This window comes from Odontesthes bonariensis, chromosome 17 (genome assembly GCF_027942865.1).
Source record: "Odontesthes bonariensis isolate fOdoBon6 chromosome 17, fOdoBon6.hap1, whole genome shotgun sequence".
Classification (NCBI taxonomy): domain Eukaryota; kingdom Metazoa; phylum Chordata; class Actinopteri; order Atheriniformes; family Atherinopsidae; genus Odontesthes; species Odontesthes bonariensis.
The window spans coordinates 34,658,879-34,679,497 of record NC_134522.1 but is presented as its reverse complement, the minus strand read 5'-3'; the positions used below and the strand labels follow the sequence as shown (position 1 = coordinate 34,679,497).

The following is a 20,619-nucleotide window of genomic DNA, read 5'->3' as shown; positions in this document are numbered from 1 at the left end:
AGCCACCCAGACCTCCAAAAAACAGAGACAAAATCAAAGTGCTTTCTCCGCTGACAGGATGCTAACGCATAGCCGGAGTGAGGAACGCATCTCATTTTAAAGATAGTGCAGCTACGTTGGCTGAGTCAGAACAACAACGTTTGAGGGCATCCTTATCCGCAACAAAACTGTGACGTTACCCTCCTGGTTTGGGGGCGAGTTGCTGGTGTAAGCAATGCAATTTAGGCGTCTCTGGGTTGTGTTTACAACGGACAGTAAAATGGAGCCCAAAACAGAGCTGAGCTGTCCGGCCACCTGCACGTTGGGTAGGCAATGTCCGTTTGTGGGCAGTGACTGAAAGAATGAGGCTATGGAAACAGGGGGCTGAAAGACATTTTCTCCTGGGATAGCTGGACTTTTTATGGCGTTAGAGACAGAGTGAAGAGCTTGGTCACTCAGCAGAAGCTTGAAGAATAACCAATGTTCCTTCATGATGGATTCTGACTGATTTAACATCATTGACTCAAAGAACATACAATAGATGCCAAATGTGTGCAGATTTAAGGGTTCAGAGTAGAAGCTGGATGGCGACAAAAAAAAAAAAAACCAAAAGAACAACAGGTATTTGAGATATATTTGTGTGTGTGTGTGTGTGTATATATGTATATATATTTGATGCCACACACATCTGCCATAGTCCAACCACCTGAGGACAGAGACAAACATCTGGACCTCTGTTAACAACATTTTTTTAAATAGAAAAGGTTTCATTAAAATATAATAATCGTTAAAACAGCTGGTTTGTGAGCAGCCATGTGAACCATGCATCAGGTTTTTATAGTGTTCAGGTTTCCGTTTCATCCCAATGTGTCTTACCGTTGTGAGCCTCCCCGGTGACGGTGCCCTCTCCTGCCGGGTTTCCATCCTGGTCTCGCCACTTCCAGTCGATACCACGGACAACCCGTGCCCCCGGGACTATGTACTTCATTACCTGGGAGCGAAACAGACGACGCTGGCGACGAAGGTTTGCCTCCGCCTCTTTCACAGCTTTTCCTGAAGGAGGACAGAAAGCCATGGAGGGCAAGACTGGTTTATTACATGTCACCTATGTGTTGGCAAAGAAAAAAAAAAAAAAGAAAAAAAGGGAAAGCTTTCAGCTTCTTAAGGCTTTAAGTGATCGTATGTGGACACATACCGTAAATTCCGGACTATAGAGCGCCCCTGAGTATAAACTGCACCCTCTAATCTTACCGGATTATAAGCCGCAGGTGTAATATCAGATATTGACACAGAAAGATGCTACATGTGAGGATTTTAAACTTTTAATCAAATGCGTATTGTAACATAAACAAATACATACTGCAAATGCTTTTTTTTCCCCGAACAGTGCCTGCAACACCAATGGTTTTAACTTAAATACCTATCTGTAACGCACAAATACGTGGCTTAAATGCTTTTTTTCCCCAAACAGTGCCTCCACCGTCTCACCATCGATTCATTGATGCCAAGATTACGTGCAGCAGCTCTGTTTCCTTCATCAAAAGACAGATTGAGCCTTTAGTTAAAAAGCTGCATCATATGCATTTCTTCGTTTGTTTTCCATGTTGAGGGTGAGTACAAATGACTGATTTACAATAATTTAGTAGTGTAAGTGTGTTTGATTTATCGTACAATTTCATTGGACCACTGCGAACTGTTTGTTAATTTTATTGGTCTAATGTTACGAGGCAAAATGTTTTTTGTGGCATGAAAAAAAAAAAGAAGAAAAAAACATATTAGCTGCACCGTAATATAAGTCGCGGTGCTCAAAGCCTGGGAAAAAAATAGCGGCTTATAGTCCGGAATTTACGGATTACTGTATAGTACTTCTAGGAAGTACTGTGTGAGAATGTGTGTGTGAACTGAGGAATGTTTGTTGTCGTATAAAAGCACTTTGTGCTTTCAACAATATTACAAGAGAGCTAAATAAATGCAGATAATTTCCTCTTGTTGGCTACTGTAACGAATGACAGACAAAAACGTAAGCAGTCTTAAGTTAGGTGTATTAAAAGCAAAGGAGGCTGGCTATAAGAATATTCTGAAATCATTGTATGAAGAACTTTAGCATTCAAACAGGATGAAGGAATATTTTACTTTGATTGCTATTCGTACCGATTGCACTGATAGTTTAATAATATGCTGGAAAAACTTTTAGAAGATAAATGACTCTTGAAATCTGAAACTGATCTGAAGCTTAAATCGGTCCTCACCGAGCTGGTCCTCGCAAACAGCAGTGACGGTGCCATACAGCTCAAGTCCAGACAGAGACAGGTAGTGTGTCTGACCGCTGGCATTCTTCCCCATCTGCTTTATTCTGATGTGTCTCCAGCCCTGCTTCTCCTCTTTCGATGGGTCCAGAGGCCACGTGGCTGTCGACCTATGAAAACATACTTACATTAATTGCCCAGAGTCTATGCAATTATTTAACTTAACAACTGTTTTCAATACATTACCAAACTAAAGTCTTAAGAATAATTGCTCAGCCTTTTACTTAGCTTAAACAAAAATGATGATCAATGCATTATTCATCTTCCATCATCCATCTTATATTAGACCATAAAGGGCAAATGAAAAAACAAGTGTGTTGTTTGTTAGAGTGGAATCAGAAGATTTAAGCTGAAGGTTAATACCCTGGTTCGTTGAGGCTGCCATCATCTATGTGGGTGTAAAGAGTGGACCAGTTCTGCCCATCCTTGGACACCTGAAAAACCCAGTTTCTCAATGCAGAGCGGCCATAGCCCCTGCAGAGGAGGAGGAAGACAATGACGAGCAGTAAAAAGACTGATAAAAGCATGATGAAAACATTTGTATCACTGTGTGCCTTAGAATAAATGTTTCTTTCTGTGTTATATGGCCCGTGGCATGGTGTGCGTCTGCTGTACTGCATAGAGTGGCTCATTCATGTGTGTGTGTGTGTGTGTTGGGTTACCTGGCATGCCTCAGAGTGTATGCTGAAGGAATGACCCATAGGCCGAGGTCAACAGCGAACCATGCATTCTTGTCATCATTGGTGTGGCAGTTGAGGGCGGAGCTATCCCGACTCAGGATGTCCTCCAACCGCCCGTAAGGGAGGTTACGCCCCTCTGAAGATGTCACCACCACCAGGCCGTAAGCTGCGGGATTAACCCACTCGTACGCCGTTCTGAAGTGCACAAGAATGCCGATTCAAACTGAATGTCGAAATCATAACATCATGAAGTCTGCAAGAAGCATTTTTACAAGGACTAGCAATACAAGAAAATAAATTCTTATTGACAAAAGATGTTTTTTGCTTCGTCAGGAAGAGAGAATTTCAACCACCAAGCAAAAACTGTCTTTTCAAGAGCAATTGATTTGCAACATTCAAAGATGGCTGCAGTGACTGCTCTCACTTGGCATTGGTTCCAACCCAGTAGATGATACCATTCTCATCAAAGTCGTGTTGGTGTCTAAAAGCGAATATCTGTCCTTCTCGGAGTTTCCTCACGAAAACAAAGGATGAACGCTCAAAGTCGTACCACTGCTTTGCAACCTGGAAGAGAAGGGGCAGGGGGGTTTAGAACAAAGGATTTTCATTGATGTGTGTGTGATGAACATTTTCAGTGTGACCCAACCATTTTTAGCAAGTACTGCTCCAGAGACTCCACAGTGGCAAGCGGCTCCATCTTCAACATGCGACCTGTCCGGTCAATCAGAGCCGTCTCTCCTGGCGCTCGCTCCAGACGGAATCGCAACCTCCTCGTCAAGATCTGAAACCCACAAACACACTGCATCAGCAGTTGGAAGCAAACGGATGAACATGACTGACAGAGCTCCCCAGAGATCACACCATGACCCAAAAAACGCATCCACTTACTTGCAGGTTGTAAGAGGATCCTGGACTGTCGTACAAGTGCAGAGGTAGACGCTCTATTGACTCCAGGACTGCTATCAGTTTTCGGATTAAGGCAACAGCTGGTTGGCTGCACATGCACATACACAAACACCAGACTTTTTAAATCAGCTGTAATCTCAGTGTTTAAAGCAGATTAGATCTAACAAAAAAATAAGCACTGGAAGCACAAAGTCCCAATTTCTTTCCATCTTGAACCTTTATCATACCATTTTTCCTTTACTGAAAAATATTCATTACTTTTTGCACTAATAGCTCTCCTGGCTACATGGGAACCAAGTCCTGTTAAACAAGGAGCGTTATAGAAACTGTTGTGCTCTTGATCAGTTCTAGTCAGAGCAGAAACGGTGTGACCTGACAACAAAATCAAGGCATGACAAAACTTTATGCGATCCTTACCTTTCATTATCTTCGTTCTCACTGAAAGCCGTCTTGAAGACATTGATCCTTTCCATTAAAGGCTTACAATCTTGCTTCATATCCACATCCACACTCTGTATCAACAAGAAAAAGCAGCAAAATAAATCAACTGTAACTCATTATTCCATGAACTGTTTGAACTGTGTTGCTGCCCCCACCCTTTGGAACAGTCTACCTCTCCATATCCGCCAAGCTCCCACACTGGAAACGTTCAAAAAGCACATCAAATCCCACTTATTCACTGAGGCCTATGGTCCTTAATCACCTTGGCCCCATCCCCATTTCTACCCCCTCCCCTCTTCTTTCCTCTATTCCCTAGCCCCATCTCCTTTTTGTAAAGCGACCTTGGGTTACTTGAAAGGCGCTATATAAAACCAAGTCATTATTATTATTATTATAATAAAGAAAAAAAGACTAGGCTTAATGCAATAACTCAAACACCTTCTCAATGAGGCACAGAAAAAATGCACATCACCTTATAGGTAACACTTCAGGGAATTACAAAACACAGGCATGGAAAAACCGAAATGATAAATATACACAAAACATCAGTTTCTATTCCATCAGTGATTCCAAGCTGCAGATTATGTTAATCGTTTCAAAAACCATTTTCAACATGGACCTAAAGAAGTAGAAGTATCAAATAATTAAAGATATCAAATCTTTTTTTGAGAGAGAGGACTGAGAAGCGTTCGGTCTTTGCCATACACATGGGGTTTAGTTCTGGACTCTGGGGTGGGGGGCTCATGCTCCCTGAACTATCCTTTCACAGTTTGAGCTCGAAGAATCCTGAATTTGTCCTCTTGAAATATGCCAGTGCCACCGTGGAAGAAAGATAATCATGTGGGGACATAATGTTGCTGAACCCTGAACCTGACCAGATCCCAACACTGGCCCCATTTTTTTATGACCAAATCTAGTTCAAGAAGATGATGGTTCACCACTGTTCTGAACTCAGTTCTGGTAGTTTTAGTGATCTTCTTCGATCTTTCGTTTTTGATGCAGACCAATATTTTGAGCCTACAGAAACATGTCTTCAACATGGTTGTTTAAGGAAGAGGAAGCTGCATGAGTGAGGCTTAACTAGCCAGCTGAAACATATTTATCACTGCATTACTGCAATTCCAATGGAAGCTTTTTACCCATCTGCTGACTTCAATACAGTTGTTGACACACACAATTTTTTATCAAAAGGTTGCAGATATAACACCTGGCCCTCTCTTGGCTCTTTTTGGCTTCAGTGATGAGGGGTTGCCTTTACCAGCCTCTAAAAGACAGGCACTGGCATTTTGCTCATTGTTAGCGAGGCGTACAGTTCTGACCAGGTGGAAGGGTGCTGCTCCTCCAACTCATAAGCAGTGGTTATGTGACCTTATGTCGTGTTTGAAATTGGAAAGAATTAGATGCTCTCTTCAACACTCAACTGGTAAATTTGAAAAAACATGGGGGCCCTTAACTCATTTCAAAATATACAATAATCCTCTAGATTAATTTATTTTATTAAAATGTGCTCCGTTTCAGTCAGGGATAGGAATGTAGTGCATGGACCTACTGGGCAGTGACCTGGGTGGGCCAAATGGGATTACTTTGTAGGGATTAATTTTCTGTATATTATTTTATGTCTGTGCCAGATAAACACTTCTTTGTATTCACAAACTGTATGCATAAAAGGAAAAAAACTTAATAAAAAGACAGTGATTAAAAAGTATCATAACGGACCTTTAAAAAAAAAAAAAAAAAAAAAAAAAAAAAAGGTTGCAGTTATGAGATAAGAACCAAGAACGAAGGCCCAGCTGGCTGAGAGACTCACAGGACCAGTGTTGTATAGTAACGAAGTAAAAATACTTCACTACTGTACTTAAGTACAGTAGTGAAGTGAGGGAGTCGTTTCTCTCCACAGTCGCCTCAGGCACGCTCAGGCCGGGAGATTGGACCGAAAAACAAAAAGTTTTCAGTGCAATCTGTTGGTTTTCTTAGCTAGGAAATTGTTTTTGAATTGGCTCTATATGAACGAATTGGATTATTTTATGAATTATGATTATTATTAATTAATTGAATTCCAATTGGCTTGAATTGGACTTACTATCTAAGTGCCTTGAGATGACATTTGTTGTATTTGGCGCTATATAAATAAAAATGAATTGAAGTGAAGTATATTTTGGAATACTTTGTACTTTCCTCGAGTTTAAAATTTTTTGACAACTTTCACTTTTACTTCACTATATTTCCGAACTTAATTGCATACTTTTACTCCGATACATTTTCATTGTTCGGTTTAGTTACTCGTTACAAAAAAAGAGAGAGAGAGAGAGAGAAAAAAAACACAACAGTGTTTTGACCCCATGCATGTTATGCCTGCCCAAAGACGTGGAAATTCTATCTTACAGAAACTCCACTTTTTTAGGTTTTAAGGTAGTTTTCCAAAAAAGGTCTTCCTCTTCAGATGCCAGATAAGCTGCAGTTCCCTCCCAATTCTTTTTTTCTTTTGTATAATGGCCGGTTGTGTGTGCACCTCCTATAGCTTGTGAAGTACAGTAATCGTAACAGCTTTTTTTCTTGGGGATGTTGGCCGCATTTTCTGTACTGAGTTATTTTATTTATTTTTTAGAAAGGTTTACAAAAGGGGTTTCAAACTGGACTCCCTCTTCAGCTGCCAGATAAGCTTCAGTTTTCTCCTATTTTTTTCTTTAAATTTTGTTTATAATGATGCCAATAACAGTAGCAGCCTCTTTTGTTTCATTTTTTTCTTAATGCTGTAATCTACGCCTCATTTTCAGCACTGACCTTACTTGAAGAAGAAAAACTTAAAGGTTCACAAAGTTTGTCCTTTCTGTCTAAACCTGGTCTAAATTTTGCCTGCACTTGGTTGTGTGTAGATTTGAAGTGTATTTGACCTTCAAAGTTTACCAAAATATAAAAAATGTCATTCAAACTGCATTTGCCTTGTTTACTTTTTACTTTTCATTACACTACTTAAGTAGATCTATTTTTATAGTAATTCTCATACTTAAGTACAAGACGTTTCGGATACTTTAAGACTTTAACTCAAGTAACATTTCAGTCAGTGACTTGGACTTTTACCAAAGTCATATTTTGGAGGGGTACCTATACTTTTACTTGAGTGTGAGATTTCAGTACTTTATACAACACTGCACAGGACTGTTTCAGGGGCATAGCTGCTCAAAGCATAAAGAGTATGGGGAGAAATGCTGCATGGCAGAGGTGGGACTATCAAACTCTCCTGGAGATATAGCACAGCTTTGCTAGCAGCAAACATCCCCGAACCATCACCGATCCTCACCTGTGCTTCTTGATGCTTCGGATATTTTCAGTTATTTCCAATTTATTTCACTTGGGGACGTTCCCTATGTTTTTCTTTCAAGAATACTAGAAAGAAACTACCATGAAATTCAAACTTTTTAAATTGTTTCTGTCCGTTGACCCAAACACTTTAAAGCTGTTAAACCCTTTGAAAATCAAAAACAAAGAAGGTAGCCATTTTGAGGAGCAGCAGATATGCTGTCTGTCATGAAGGGTAATGAATTCCACTTCTTTGTGAAGCTGTCAGGTTTCATAGATGCTTACGTTGCTGAGGACAGTGAACAGAGCCTGGACGAGGCCACTGCTGCACATTTCGTAGGGAGAAATTGTGTTTTCATCCTTCAAAACAACAATCAGGTTCTCCAGAGCCGTTTTCATCAGGTCCCTCCAAGTGCTCTCGCCCTCGAGACTCTGTAAACACCACACAGGCACATTTCATCATGTATTCCTACACTGAACCCAATGTGTTTGCATACACATGTGTTGGTATGTTCCTGTACCTGTCTGTTAATGTGCAGCTCCCAGGCAGACTCCAGCTGGGTTGAGATGTTCCTCAGGGTGACCACCACTCCTCTGGGCATGCTCTCCACAGCTTTGAAGTGGTCATCATACAGCTCCCTCGCCATGCTCTTCACCTTCTGCTTTGTTTTCTCCAGTTTGGACTTCAGCTTTCTGCCTCGTTTTCCTGTCCAGCCCGTCACGAACTCCGAGCCTGCGAACACACAACGGAGTTAAAAGAGGGTCGCCTCTTTGTCTGGATGGTCTCTGAACAGACCACCCAAGCACTCTCCTGATTTCTATGCATTTTTATGTCCAGAATCCCAACTCCGGCTCACCCAGGGACGTCTCTGCGGTGAACGAGTGTTTGGTTCCTCTGTTTGACTCGAAGACAAAGCCCGGCAGGTCCTCCTTCAGGATGGTGGCCTGCTGCCCATCTGAGTTATGGATGGCAATCTCTCCATCTTTCAGGCAAGTCAGAGACCAGTTCCCGACTGTAAGCTTAGTGGGGCCGACAATGGAGAGAATGGGCTGGCTGGTTGTTACTGGCTTCACCTGACTCCTCGCTCGCTGCAGCTTTTCCAGGAACTCACTGCGAGACTCTGTAGAAAGAGTGACACAGGGAGTAAATCAGAGCAACTTAGAAATCAGATGAGGAGGTGCCATGTGAGCATGGAAATCCTACCTGAACTGTCTGAACCCCCTTCTGGACTTCCACTGGAGTACATGGTTGCAAGCTTCCCATCCAGGATGAACCTGAACCAGCCATTGGAGCCATTGGAGAGCTCGAGGGCAGCAGCGTCTGACCAGATGTAAAGACAGTCCCTGCCTCTGATGATGGACCAGTCCCTCCAGTGGTACGGCTTCCCCTGCTGGATTTCCTTAGCATCTTCCTGCACCTCCTCCTCCTGCACAAGATGATCATTTCTTAGATGTGCTCACGCTAAACTTCTCACTTAAACAATAGAACCATAGAGTCACTCTCTATAGCATTACTTTGGGCATGAAAAAAACAAAGATCCACATATCTAACTCAAACATAAAACAACTTTATAAGACTGCCTCGTATTGTTTCAAGTAATACAGAAAAACTAGTTTCTCCTTTCCCTCCCCACCTTTTCAGGTTTAGTTTCGTCCTCATTCTCGTCATCAGACGCCGGTCCAGCCAGAGTTGACACCTTATTGATTACCCCCAGTCGGGCCAGCTGGTCAAGGAAAACGTCTCCGCCTTTATCCACCAGATCTCTGATGATCTGCAGAGCCAGCAGGTGACCATCATCATCGTCCTGACAGAGAAGAAAAAGAAAGAACAGACTGATCATATCATATCATGAATGTGCATATGTATGACCACACATACATGTAAGAGGAAATGACCACGTACCTCCTGATCAAGGACAGTGGCAGTGATCTCCACCAGTACTGTTGGCAGGTTATGTCCCGTCTCGCTGTCACACACCTCCCTCAGCAGCATTTCACTGCTGTAGTGAACCATCTTTCTGATTAAAGCAAGACTGGCTTTCCTAAAAATGACCAAACAAAACAAATAAAAAAAGGTGATACACCTTTAGGCTGGAAGTGGAGGTTGTCCAACTCAACTAGTGTGTGGGTGAGAGCTGGCACTGCAAAGTGTGCCACAGCAATGTTGTTTTCACTCCCCTGATTCCAAAATGCAAGCACGGTGCTAAGCCTCTCAGGGGGTCTCTCCACCAAAGTGCTTCCAGTGCTGGTTTAGAGCTGGAGCCTAACTTAGAACCAGTTCTTTCTGTTTCAATCTGGGTCCACCACTGAAAAAATGGCGAAAAGTAAAGAACCCCTAACATCTGGGGCTGAGTGAAGGGTTTTAGTGACAAAACTAAACCAGCTGAAATGTTGTGGCCGCCCTGTTAGAAAAGTGCAGTCATTGCAGCGTTTCCTTTGTTTATTCAACAGAGAATCAGAAAAAAAAAAAAACTAGAAGTAGTAGAAGTAAAGTCGACCAGAAGCTCAGCATCTCTCTCATTTTTCTGCCATGTAACCTTTTAGAACACCAGCTGAAATGTGAACACTGCTCAATGCGTCACACAGAGCTGCATTCGCAGTAGCAGTTTGCTTGGAAAGTTTTAGTTTGGAGTTACATTGTTGTACTGCTGTTGTTTAAAAATAGCATTTAAAACACTGCTGGTGATGCAATGATATCCATTTGCTGTTGTTTTCTGGAGACAAGCCGTATCCCTGCACCTCTACAAACATTCTGATTACACTAGAAGGGGGGGGGTCATACATATGTGGAGGAGCCGTTTGAAATGACATCATGACGTGGCTCTGTTGTGGGTCTCTGACTGTGGAAAACTCTATAGTATTAAATGAACGAGCTTTAAATCACTCTCTTATATATTCACATTTAAAGACGTGGATTCATTTCAAGAAACAGTTTGGTGTTTTTTGGATAAAAGTGAACAAATAACAATAGAATAAAGTGATTAGCACACAGCGTAGAGTGCTGTGATTTGGGTGAATTTACCTTATAGAAGGCAGCATGGTTTGCTGAAAGGTTTGTGCAAAAACAGGAAGAAGTCTCTTCAGGTAGAAGGGAGCCATTTCTGGGTCTCCTCTGGGCTCGCTGCCCTCTTCCTCCTCCTTGCTGGCATCTTTCTTCCTCTTATCATCTCCCTTGTTCACTGGACACATCCAATCTCCTGAAACACAAGTTTTGTTATTTGGAGACCAAACAACAAGTTTCGATCTGGATCATGCTCAAATAAAAAAGAAATAACTGAAAGCATCTGTAAAGAGGAGGTCTTTACAGGAAGAGTGTCCACACACAGTAAGACACTGAGTTAGTGAGACGGAGACACACCAAGCTGACGGCCAGACGTTGGGGACACCAGTAAATGTTTGGCACCCTTTTACTTTCAATGCGTCTGCATCCTTACAACTTCAGCTTCCATCAATGTTCCACATGTTGAGTCTGGTCAATGAGAGCCATCTCTCCCGACTGGCTGTTCAGCACAGTGAACAAACTCTAATTGTTTTAATGCAGGATGCTTAAATGCTTGGTAAAAGCATAAATGCACTAAATCCATAGAACGTATTGGTGTGGATCCGAACACTTTTTTGTAGAGTTTAAAAACATTAAAACATGCTTAACAGAATAACAAGTATGATGTATGCTAATATATGTGTTCATATTGAAGTGAAGAAAGAAATAAGTAGACTTTATGGAAACACTGCTGTGTTTACATTATTTACATGAAGTCAACCAGTTTCCTTTACTGCAGACTGTGGTCACTGCTGCTCCTTTCTGACCTGCAGCCTTCCGTCTTTCTACTCAGATGCAGATTATATGGCCGAGCTGGGAGCAGGATGACTCTGTGGTGTGATCAAGTGTTAAATATTTGCCCAATGTGATACCGTAGGGAGTCTTTAATGTGAACGATTAACTTAATGTGTCAGGGCCTTAAGGACCAAAGTCAATTATAGAGAGCCTCCAATTACTTATTAATATATCAAATAGAATATCTATATGGAGGTCTGAGGGAAAATGTTTCTGTATTTCCTTTCAGTCTTAGCCTAGAAATCTAGACGCCCCTAGCGGCCGCAAATGGAATTTGCTCTGGGGCTAGTCTAGTCACTTGTGGTCGTTTTGCAACGTTCCAAATCAAAACTTGATCGAGCCAATCAAATCGTGAGGAGCGGGGTCGGAGGCCGGGCTACCTAGTGACGACAGAGGTGCGACGTTTCAGTGTGTAGTTCCAGAGAGAGGTTAAAAAAAAAAAAAAAAAAAAAGTTCAAGAGAGAGGTAAACAATGGCTGCGCCCGGCGAACAGGCTTTCCCCAGTCGATTGCGAGCATGATGTACCGAAGACGGCGGGCCGATCTTCGTCTCAGAGCTGACAAAACTCTCCGGTAAGGCATTTGAACGGTCAAATTCCGTTAACGGGACGAGAGCAGTCAAAACCGGAAGTGCGTTACTCACTGCGGCTAGCTTTAGCAGCGCTGAATTCGTCTGAACAAAATTGTAAATAGCCGGTATTTTGTCAGATTTTCAACACCTTGGGGGTCTAAACGACTACTTTCTCGCCTGAAAATGTTTCAAATGTTGCTAAAGTTATATATTTACAGAGTTTAGAGCTTAAGAGAAATCAGCTTTTCAGGCCATAGACTACAAACCACGTCGCGTTGACTACGTAAAACTTCTTCATCGCTCTGATTGGTTGTTGCGCCATCCTATTGCGTGGCGTTGAACTTGACAGACAGCCGTTTATCCCCCCCACACTGCTATCCAGCGTCACTAGACCCCTGTACAGCTATTTGCTGTACGGGTCTGGCTTGCTAGGCTATTTCAGTCTGACTCCAAACAAACAAAAAAGAAAAGGAAAAGGCTTCAGGGAGTATCCAACACTTTCCAGGCAGTTTTAGGCAACCCCTGAACGTCAGCAATGAAGGTCAAAGTGTAAAGTTTGAATGATGCAGTGAGACTGATGGGAAAGACATGGAGTGGAATAAAACCAAGCAGAGCAACAACATAAGCAGCAGCACAGCTGTATGATGGCTTTAACTAACCAGGTGACTGCAGTATGGCCACCACCTCACTGTGTCCTCTCTCTCTGGCTTTGTCCAGAGGAGTCTTTCCATCCTCATCTCTCAGGTCTGGGTTGGCTCCATGCCGCAGCAGAGTCTGAACAAATGTACACAAAACACAAAAATGTGGAAAACCATGAAAACAAAAGCATCAGATCGTCTCCGTGTTAAAAAAAAAAAAAAAAAGTTCAGGTGAGCGCTACAAAGCAGGAAATCCATCGCAGAGAAAGCTGAGAAGCGTAATGGCACATGCCTCCTGATATTCATCTCATCTCATTGGGATTTACAGTGTGTGTGTGTGTGTGTGTGTGTGTGTGTGTGTGTGTGTTACCTTGGCTACTTGTGGGCGTCCGAAACAGGCAGCATAGTGTAGTGAGGATGACCTCTGACCTCTGTTTACATCTGCCCCCCTCTCACATAAAAACTCCACCTGAAAAAACAACAACAGTTGGTGGAACCAAAAACAGAGCAATGTAAAAAACAAACTTATCACCATGAAAAAGAAGGTCGAGCCCAAAAGTATTCTCATCCTGAAGAAGGCTCCATGTGAAAGGACCCAGAATATCCCAGTTTAACTGTTGGCCATGATCAGAGATGGTCCAGTTCTCTAAATGCTCAGGAAAGGAGCATCAGTGCTAACCCTAACTCTAACCCTAACCCTATCCACCCCTTCATCAACCCTAACCCCAACCCTATAACCCTACCCGCCCCCTTCACCAACCCTATAACCCTACCCGCCCCCTTCACCAACCCTAACCCTAACCGCCCCCTTCACCAACCCTAACCCTATAACCCTACCCGCCCCCTTCACCAACCCTAACCCTATAACCCTACCCGCCCCTTCACCAACCCTAACCCTATAATCCTAACCGCCCCCTTCACCAACCCTAACCCTATAACCCTAACCGCCCCCTTCACCAACCCTAACCCTATAACCCTACCCGCCCCCTTCACCAACCCTAACCCTATAACCCTACCCGCCCCTTCACCAACCCTAACCCTATAATCCTAACCGCCCCCTTCACCAACCCTAACCCTATAACCCTAACCGCCCCCTTCACCAACCCTAACCCTATAACCCTACCCGCCCCCTTCACCAACCCTCACCCTTCACTCCTTTGTGCTCTCTTTAAACGTAGGAAACAGTGGAGCATGGTATATGAACATTCAAAGTGGTGCTTCATTTTCAGAATTCCACTGACTGAGCTTCACATGAGTAAATATGAGGGTGAATATGAACAGCCTGGGACAACAACTGCTTTTCATTCTTGTGGAGCCTAAGTATTGAAAAGGTGTACAATTTGACATCTTGAGAGCGTTTGATGAAATCCAGATCAAGGCAATTCTTATTAAATTACCATTAATCTTCTGAAGGATTTGACCACATTAAAGCATCCATGAAATGCTGACATACTCTGCTCTCTGTTGTTTCAAGTTCCAAACATCTAGTGTGATAAGAATTCTTTTTAAAGTTTCCAAAGAAGACATCTCAAATGGCTTTTTCTGTACCATTTCCTGTGTGCCGAAAGCCGAGGCCCAGTTGAGCAGCGTCTGTCCAACGTCATCCATAAAGTTCACCTCAAAAGCTGTAGGAGAACACAAGCATTGTCACACTGTTCTTTTCAGAGTACCAATCCCAAATGCAAAAACATACCAAACAGGCATCATTAAGGTTGTTGGGACATCCACTGTGACTGACTCCACGGGCTTTTTTTTTTTTTTTTTTTTTTTTTTTTTTTTTAAGTGGGGTTGTGTGACGTACCTAAAGTAGTTAGTTCCTTACCTGCAGTTGGCCAATTAGAAATTCACATGGGGGAGTCAGGCTAACAGCTAATGATCCCAGATACAGAAGAGACCATCTAAGGTGCTGTTTACACATACCCGGGTATTTTGATAAACGCATATTTTCTAACCTACGTTTGCAAAAATAACTAGGTGCACACAGCCCCGTTTTTAAAAAAAAACACGTCTACATTGATCAGCATAAAAACGCTATCAAGAGCTGTTAATTACGCCAAGCCTGACAGTGGCAGTGTTAGAACAATGAGAATTCCACATAAGCCAATCAGAAGCCTAATAGAGAACCGCTGACAGGAAGAACTTCCGGATCCTTTTCAAGAAGAAATTATGGCGCCAGGCTCATGTGTGTGGACTGACAGCGAGACAGAATTACTTTTAAACATTGCGCTGGACTATAAAACTAGTAAAGCCCTGAAAAATGTCGACTGGGAGTCATGCAAATCAAAATACGCGGACATGTTGTCTACGTTTTTGGAGAAATACCCGGCGGAGACTAGTGAGGCTTTCCCTCATGCACAGGAGGAAATCACGCAGGGAAGCTTCACTACGAAAATCAAGGCTATCAGGGGAAAATACAAAAACGCGTTAGATTCAGGACGCAGGAGTGGTCATGGTCGAGTGGTGTTTCTGTACATGGAGCTTTGTGAGCAGATTTGGGGAGGCTCGCCTTCCGCTACGACCGTCCAAAGCGGCATTGAAACACGGGATGTGATGGAGGATGTCGCCGCCGCTGCCTCCGCGTCCTCCTCCCCATCGGTGTCGGTCGAGGAATCGGCCGCAGACGCTTCACACGAGACCGAGGATTTACATGACAGTCTCGACATGACTCCCTCGGTGAAGCAGAGGAGAGAACAACTGGAGGTATGTTCATGTAATTGTGTTTGTTGTGTGACTGTAAACTGAAACACACACACACACACACACACACACACACACACACACACACACACACACACACACACACACACACACACACACACACACACACACACACACACACACACACACACACACACACACACACACAGGTGTCTTGCGCGTTGTTACATATTTTTCCTTTTTTAAATTATGCTGGTGCAAAAGAGAGATCATGGTCTGCTTCAGTAGTCACAGTACATGTTTGGTGAAATTCAGCTTCCTACTGTTGATGGCATCCATACAAATGTGTTTATCATCGTCTCATCAGAGACAAACAAACTAACAATATGGGTTGCTGGAACCATGTCCTGTGATCTGGATGACACCAAGATAAACACATTTGCTTTAGATGGTGTCAAACAGGTGTGGTGGTAAAAAGTGATTTGTACAAAGAATGAAAGTGCCCCATACTTAAAGTCAAGCATGCTGTATGGATGCCATCAACAACAGTAGGAAGCTGAATTTCACAGAAAGAAACGTGCTTGTCAACATGTACTGTGACTACTGAAGCAGATCATGATCTTCTCTATGGGAGTTTAATATAGGGGTGTACTCACTTTTGCACCAGCATAATTTCACAAAAATGGAAAAAATGTCATCCAAGTTATATTATTGACCTTACTTTTCTGTTGTAAGCTATGGGATGATGTGTATGCGTGTACACTGTGTGTAATGTACCCTGTGGTATTTAAAAAAAACAAAAAAACAAAAAAAAAAAACTAACCCCACTTGCACTCAGCGTCTGCACTTGTTGTTCTGTATATTTTCTGTGCACTTTCTTTCTACTAGTGATGTTGGCTATGATTATGTCCTCCATTGTAAGCCGCTTTTGGTTAAAAAGCATCTGCCTAATGTAATGTCATTTTCAACAGGGGTGTACTCATTTTTGCTGTGCACTGTATATCAAATGTGATTATATTTGAAGATGTTAACGTCTGCAAATGAGCATGCTTTAATACATTTTCTTTGTGTACTCTGTACAGGCTAAACTGAAGGGACACAGGCACGACCGCCTCAAGCGAAAGCTGCCTGCCGAGGCCCACCATGCTGCTGAGGACAGAATTCTGAAGAAAAAGCTTGTTGACCTCATTGAGACCGGTGAAAAAATGGCAGCCGAGAATATGCCTAAAATGACTGATACCCTGGATAAGCTAACAGCCTCGATTACAGATGGCTTTGCTTTCTTGCGACAAGTTTTGCAGCCACCACCACCTCCGACACCTCCAACACCACATTACAGTTTCCCATTTCAGGGAAGAGATCATTTTGGGCAAGCCTATGTACACACACCACCACCACCACCACACACACACTCGTATGGGTACTACACGGCACCCAAATTAGTGCCACTCAGCACAGTCAATGTCGCTGATTTGGCAGACACACATGAGGAAGGCAGGCTGGATGAGAGTTCTTATTCAAGCCCTTAATGAGAAGGATTAGCAACATGGTTTGCTTCATTGCTCACATCATTGAGTACTTGGTTTGTTTCCAGTGAAATATAGATTTCTTTATATGTTCAGGTCTTCTTACATTACTTTTTACAGGTAGTGAATTTCCTAAGTTCCTAATTGAATTCCTAAGTTTATTTTAAATACCTGTATTGTTGAACAATTTGCACTACAAGATGTTTGATTGCACTGCTGCCCTTTCATTTTATCCACTACTTCCTTTCGGTCTATATAACAGGCCATGTCACATTGTGATCACTTCTCAGGTTTTTTACGTACGTGGTTTGTTGTGTCCACTACTTTTTCATGTAGTGTAGTTTCCTAACTTTACCAAGTTCCTGTGTTTACTGTACAAAGTTCAGTTCAAATACACAGCCTGGTCAACAACAGGCCACACACTTAATATGTTATTAGACGGCCTTAGCTTTGATTGCAGATTTGTACTATGTTGATTTGTTGACTGCTGCTTTTTCATTTTGTTAATTTTGTGCATTACTTTATGGGTCTGTAATAAGCCATTACTTGAGTCTGCCATAACAGTAAAATGTTTGGGGGAAATTACTGTGTCTGTGGTTCTTTAACGATTATATTCACTTACAAAATTGTCATATACAATGACACCGGTATTCTCAGAATTTATGATTCTTTAATGCCATTATCCAAAACAAGTAATATTTACACTTCGCAATGTCAATACATTACAGTATATCCTTGTGAACATAGAATGTGAAGAACATAAAAATATTGGACAGGGTTTATTCTCTTGAATGCCTATTATAGAAAACAACCCTCGCGTCCTATCAGAACTGAACTTGGTGGAAATGCATTCACACCTGTTAGTACTTGTGTGGAACATTAAAAAATATTTTTATGGGAAAAAAAATGGTCGCACACTCAGAACTCAATGCAGTACTTTTTCACTTATCAACACTCCTAGGTCTCTTCAAGGGTCAAGGAACTTTGTCAGTACTCTCCTGACCCTCTTCCCTTCAGCTGGCATCCCCTCTCTGGCCAGTGGAAGGTCATCAGGTTGGTTGTTCCGGTCGTACTGAATAGCTTCTGTAACCCTGACGGCATCCACTGTGTCATTCGCAGCCTCGCAGTAGTTATGCAGGACAAAGCACGCATATATGACAGATGGCAGGTCATTGAGATTGATGTCCATTGCGCGTTTTAGCGCTCCAAACCGGGCCTTCAGTCTCCCAAACGCGCATTCTATCACCATCCGTCCACGGCACGACAGTCCAAAGTACTGCTCCTGAGCGTTGCTCCCCCCATTCACATACTCTTTCATCAAGTATGGGAGTAGAGTGTATGCCGGATCTCCAAGTAGATACACTGGTATGGCCTCTTCGCCCTCTACAATCTGCTTTGGACACGGTGGGATTTCTCCAGTTCTCAAAAGGGCGTTTATAGCAGAATTAGAAAAAATGCGTGCATCGTGAACGCTACCGGGCCACTTAACTACCACATCAATGAAAGAGTAGTTAAAGTCGCAGGTAGCTTGGACGTTTAAGCTATATTTTCCCTTCCTATTAATGTAGTCAGTGGAATGGGCAGATGGCTGCTTGATTTCCACGTGCGTGCCATCCACTGCGCCAAGGCATTGGGGGAGTCCATGCACTTCCTCAAATTTCTGCACGAGTTGCTGCACAGATTCCTCCGATGTGGGCAGCTTCATGTACATGGGACCAATGTGGATGGCTATTGCTCGACATACTTTTCTCACTATGATGGACACTGTTGACCGAGCAAGACCGAAAGCATTGGCTGTCTTGCGTAGTCTACCCTCGTCAGAGAGGATGTGCAGGCAACTTTCTTCGCAACATCAACAGAAGCGCGCATGTGAGTACTCTCACCCTGGATGTGCGGGCGTAGCATTTCTGCTAGGGAAAGGAGTGAAAATCGTGACATCCTGAAATTTTCCCTCCATTCCTCCGGGACAACAAGGCCATTTTCAAAATTTTCCCACCATATAGCAGTCAGTCCGGGTCTAACCCAGAAACGCCGTCGCTGGCAGTGGTATGGCCGGGCTCTGTCTGCCAACAGAAGCTCCGCAATTGCTGCCCTCCGAGCCCTAATGCGTCTTTGTTGGTCAATACATTGTATGACTGTAATTTTCAAAATCACACAAGCGAGTATCGCTCTCAACAACAGAAATGCTGCTAGTACCTCCATGCTTGCCAGATAAACAATGGACGGAGAGAATGGCGTTTTCACGCTAGCATCCTGCCAACATGGCGGATAGGGGCGGGGCTCTGTACTATGACGACAACTCCTCATTCTCAATTGCCCAAAACTCCGTTTTTGTCTCTTTCAACCAGTTTATACACAAACGCTAAACGGAGTTTTTAAAAAATCTCCACTTTTGCCGGAGTTTTTTTTATGCCTCGTTTTCGGAGGAAAAAACTCCGTTTGTGTATAAACGAAAGGCACAAACGGGTATGTGTAAACAGCACCTAAAACAGCTTCAACCTCTGAAACCTTACAGGGGATGAGTGAACATTAGTTCAGCCATCCATTTTTAATTCAATTTAGGGTCCTGGGGGGTTCTGCATTTTATCATTTATATTCATTAAGTCCACCCTGGGTTGAAAACTATTTCTAATGTATCACTATATTCTCATGTGGATGTGATTTCAGAGTGATCTGTTTAACAAAGACAGTATTTAGTGGTGAAATGAATCACTTAGTATGTTTTGTAAAATATTTTCTATAACTATCTATTGTTAAAATCCAGTCAATGTGAAGCTGCATATATTTCTGTTAGGTTCATGGGTATAGTATTATATCGTCTGCAAGTTTGACTCCCTGCGAGCATTTTCACCTCCAGTGTCGATGGCGTCTATCAGAGCATCGGTGTCCTTGCTGCGGATACAGTCGATGAGCTGTCGGTGGGACCTCTCTCCTGAGCTGTCCAGACGTCGCAGCCCTGGAATCCGGCCAGCTGATCCTGCAGTGGACTTTGGCAGCGCCTTTCGTCCCTCAAACAAAAGTACCAGCAGAAGATCGACCAGTCGCATGGTGTCCAGCACACAGCGCTCATCTCCTCCCAACGCAGACTCCATTGAGTCAGGCAGTGCCGAGCGCAACAAGTCCTGAACCCGAGATGGAGGGGAAGGAAGCGTTGAACAACACTGCAGATCTGCACGTTTTAAAGACTTTTCTATACAAACATTAGAGGACATTGTTTTTTTTTATGAAGTGTGTTGACTCACATGTGTGACCAGTGGCGACCCCCTGCACAGCGTGGACAAGAGGCTGACGATGGTCGACACCTGGTTGCTCAGTTTGGAATCGGTGGCAGAGGGGGTGGCGCCGGTGGAAGGCCGCCCTGGCTTACAGGAGGAGCCGGACACTGGGCCACCAGCAGCTGCCATGCGGGACAGTAGTTCCTCCGTCAGGCCATGTTTAGCTAAAGGGGCCGGGTCCACACCTCGACGAGTGAATCGATCAGCCAATGAGGCAAAGCAGCGTAGAGCACCATCTGATACCTGGGGACAAGGAAATCATTCAAATGATGTCAATGAGGAGCAGAAATGAAAAACTCAGATTTCTCATTACATTTTCCTTCTCATTAGTTTCTCAAACAATGAAAATCATGAATACAGCTCTGCATAGCAGCTGATGAACATCGCTGTTTTCTCTCAAGCTAACGTGGCTTTTAACAACAGCTGAAGGGGACAGTTTTTAATCTCTTTAGCACCACTGTTGCTTAAAAACACAACAAATACAAACACAACATGCTGTTAAGCTACA

At 43.1% G+C, this 20,619-nt stretch overlaps 1 protein-coding gene across 4 annotated transcripts in view; it reads right to left on the bottom strand.

The window, feature by feature from the left end:
- Nucleotides 1–20,619, bottom strand: part of hectd1 (HECT domain containing 1) — a 61,954-nt gene that overhangs the window by 23,893 nt on the left and 17,442 nt on the right. For all 4 annotated transcript variants that reach the window (XM_075448253.1, XM_075448256.1, XM_075448254.1 and 1 more), the window contains exons 6-25: nt 20,079–20,354; nt 19,688–19,958; nt 14,201–14,277; nt 13,023–13,121; nt 12,674–12,788; nt 10,632–10,806; nt 9,513–9,651; nt 9,244–9,414; nt 8,814–9,036; nt 8,467–8,730; nt 8,131–8,342; nt 7,895–8,041; nt 4,289–4,383; nt 3,854–3,959; nt 3,612–3,746; nt 3,390–3,529; nt 2,948–3,160; nt 2,649–2,759; nt 2,229–2,395; nt 856–1,032 (exon numbers count right to left, since the gene is read on the bottom strand). In XM_075448253.1, coding sequence (XP_075304368.1) covers nt 856–1,032; nt 2,229–2,395; nt 2,649–2,759; nt 2,948–3,160; nt 3,390–3,529; nt 3,612–3,746; nt 3,854–3,959; nt 4,289–4,383; nt 7,895–8,041; nt 8,131–8,342; nt 8,467–8,730; nt 8,814–9,036; nt 9,244–9,414; nt 9,513–9,651; nt 10,632–10,806; nt 12,674–12,788; nt 13,023–13,121; nt 14,201–14,277; nt 19,688–19,958; nt 20,079–20,354 — 3,313 coding nt within the window. The remainder of the gene's footprint in view (nt 1–855; nt 1,033–2,228; nt 2,396–2,648; nt 2,760–2,947; nt 3,161–3,389; nt 3,530–3,611; nt 3,747–3,853; nt 3,960–4,288; nt 4,384–7,894; nt 8,042–8,130; nt 8,343–8,466; nt 8,731–8,813; nt 9,037–9,243; nt 9,415–9,512; nt 9,652–10,631; nt 10,807–12,673; nt 12,789–13,022; nt 13,122–14,200; nt 14,278–19,687; nt 19,959–20,078; nt 20,355–20,619) is intronic.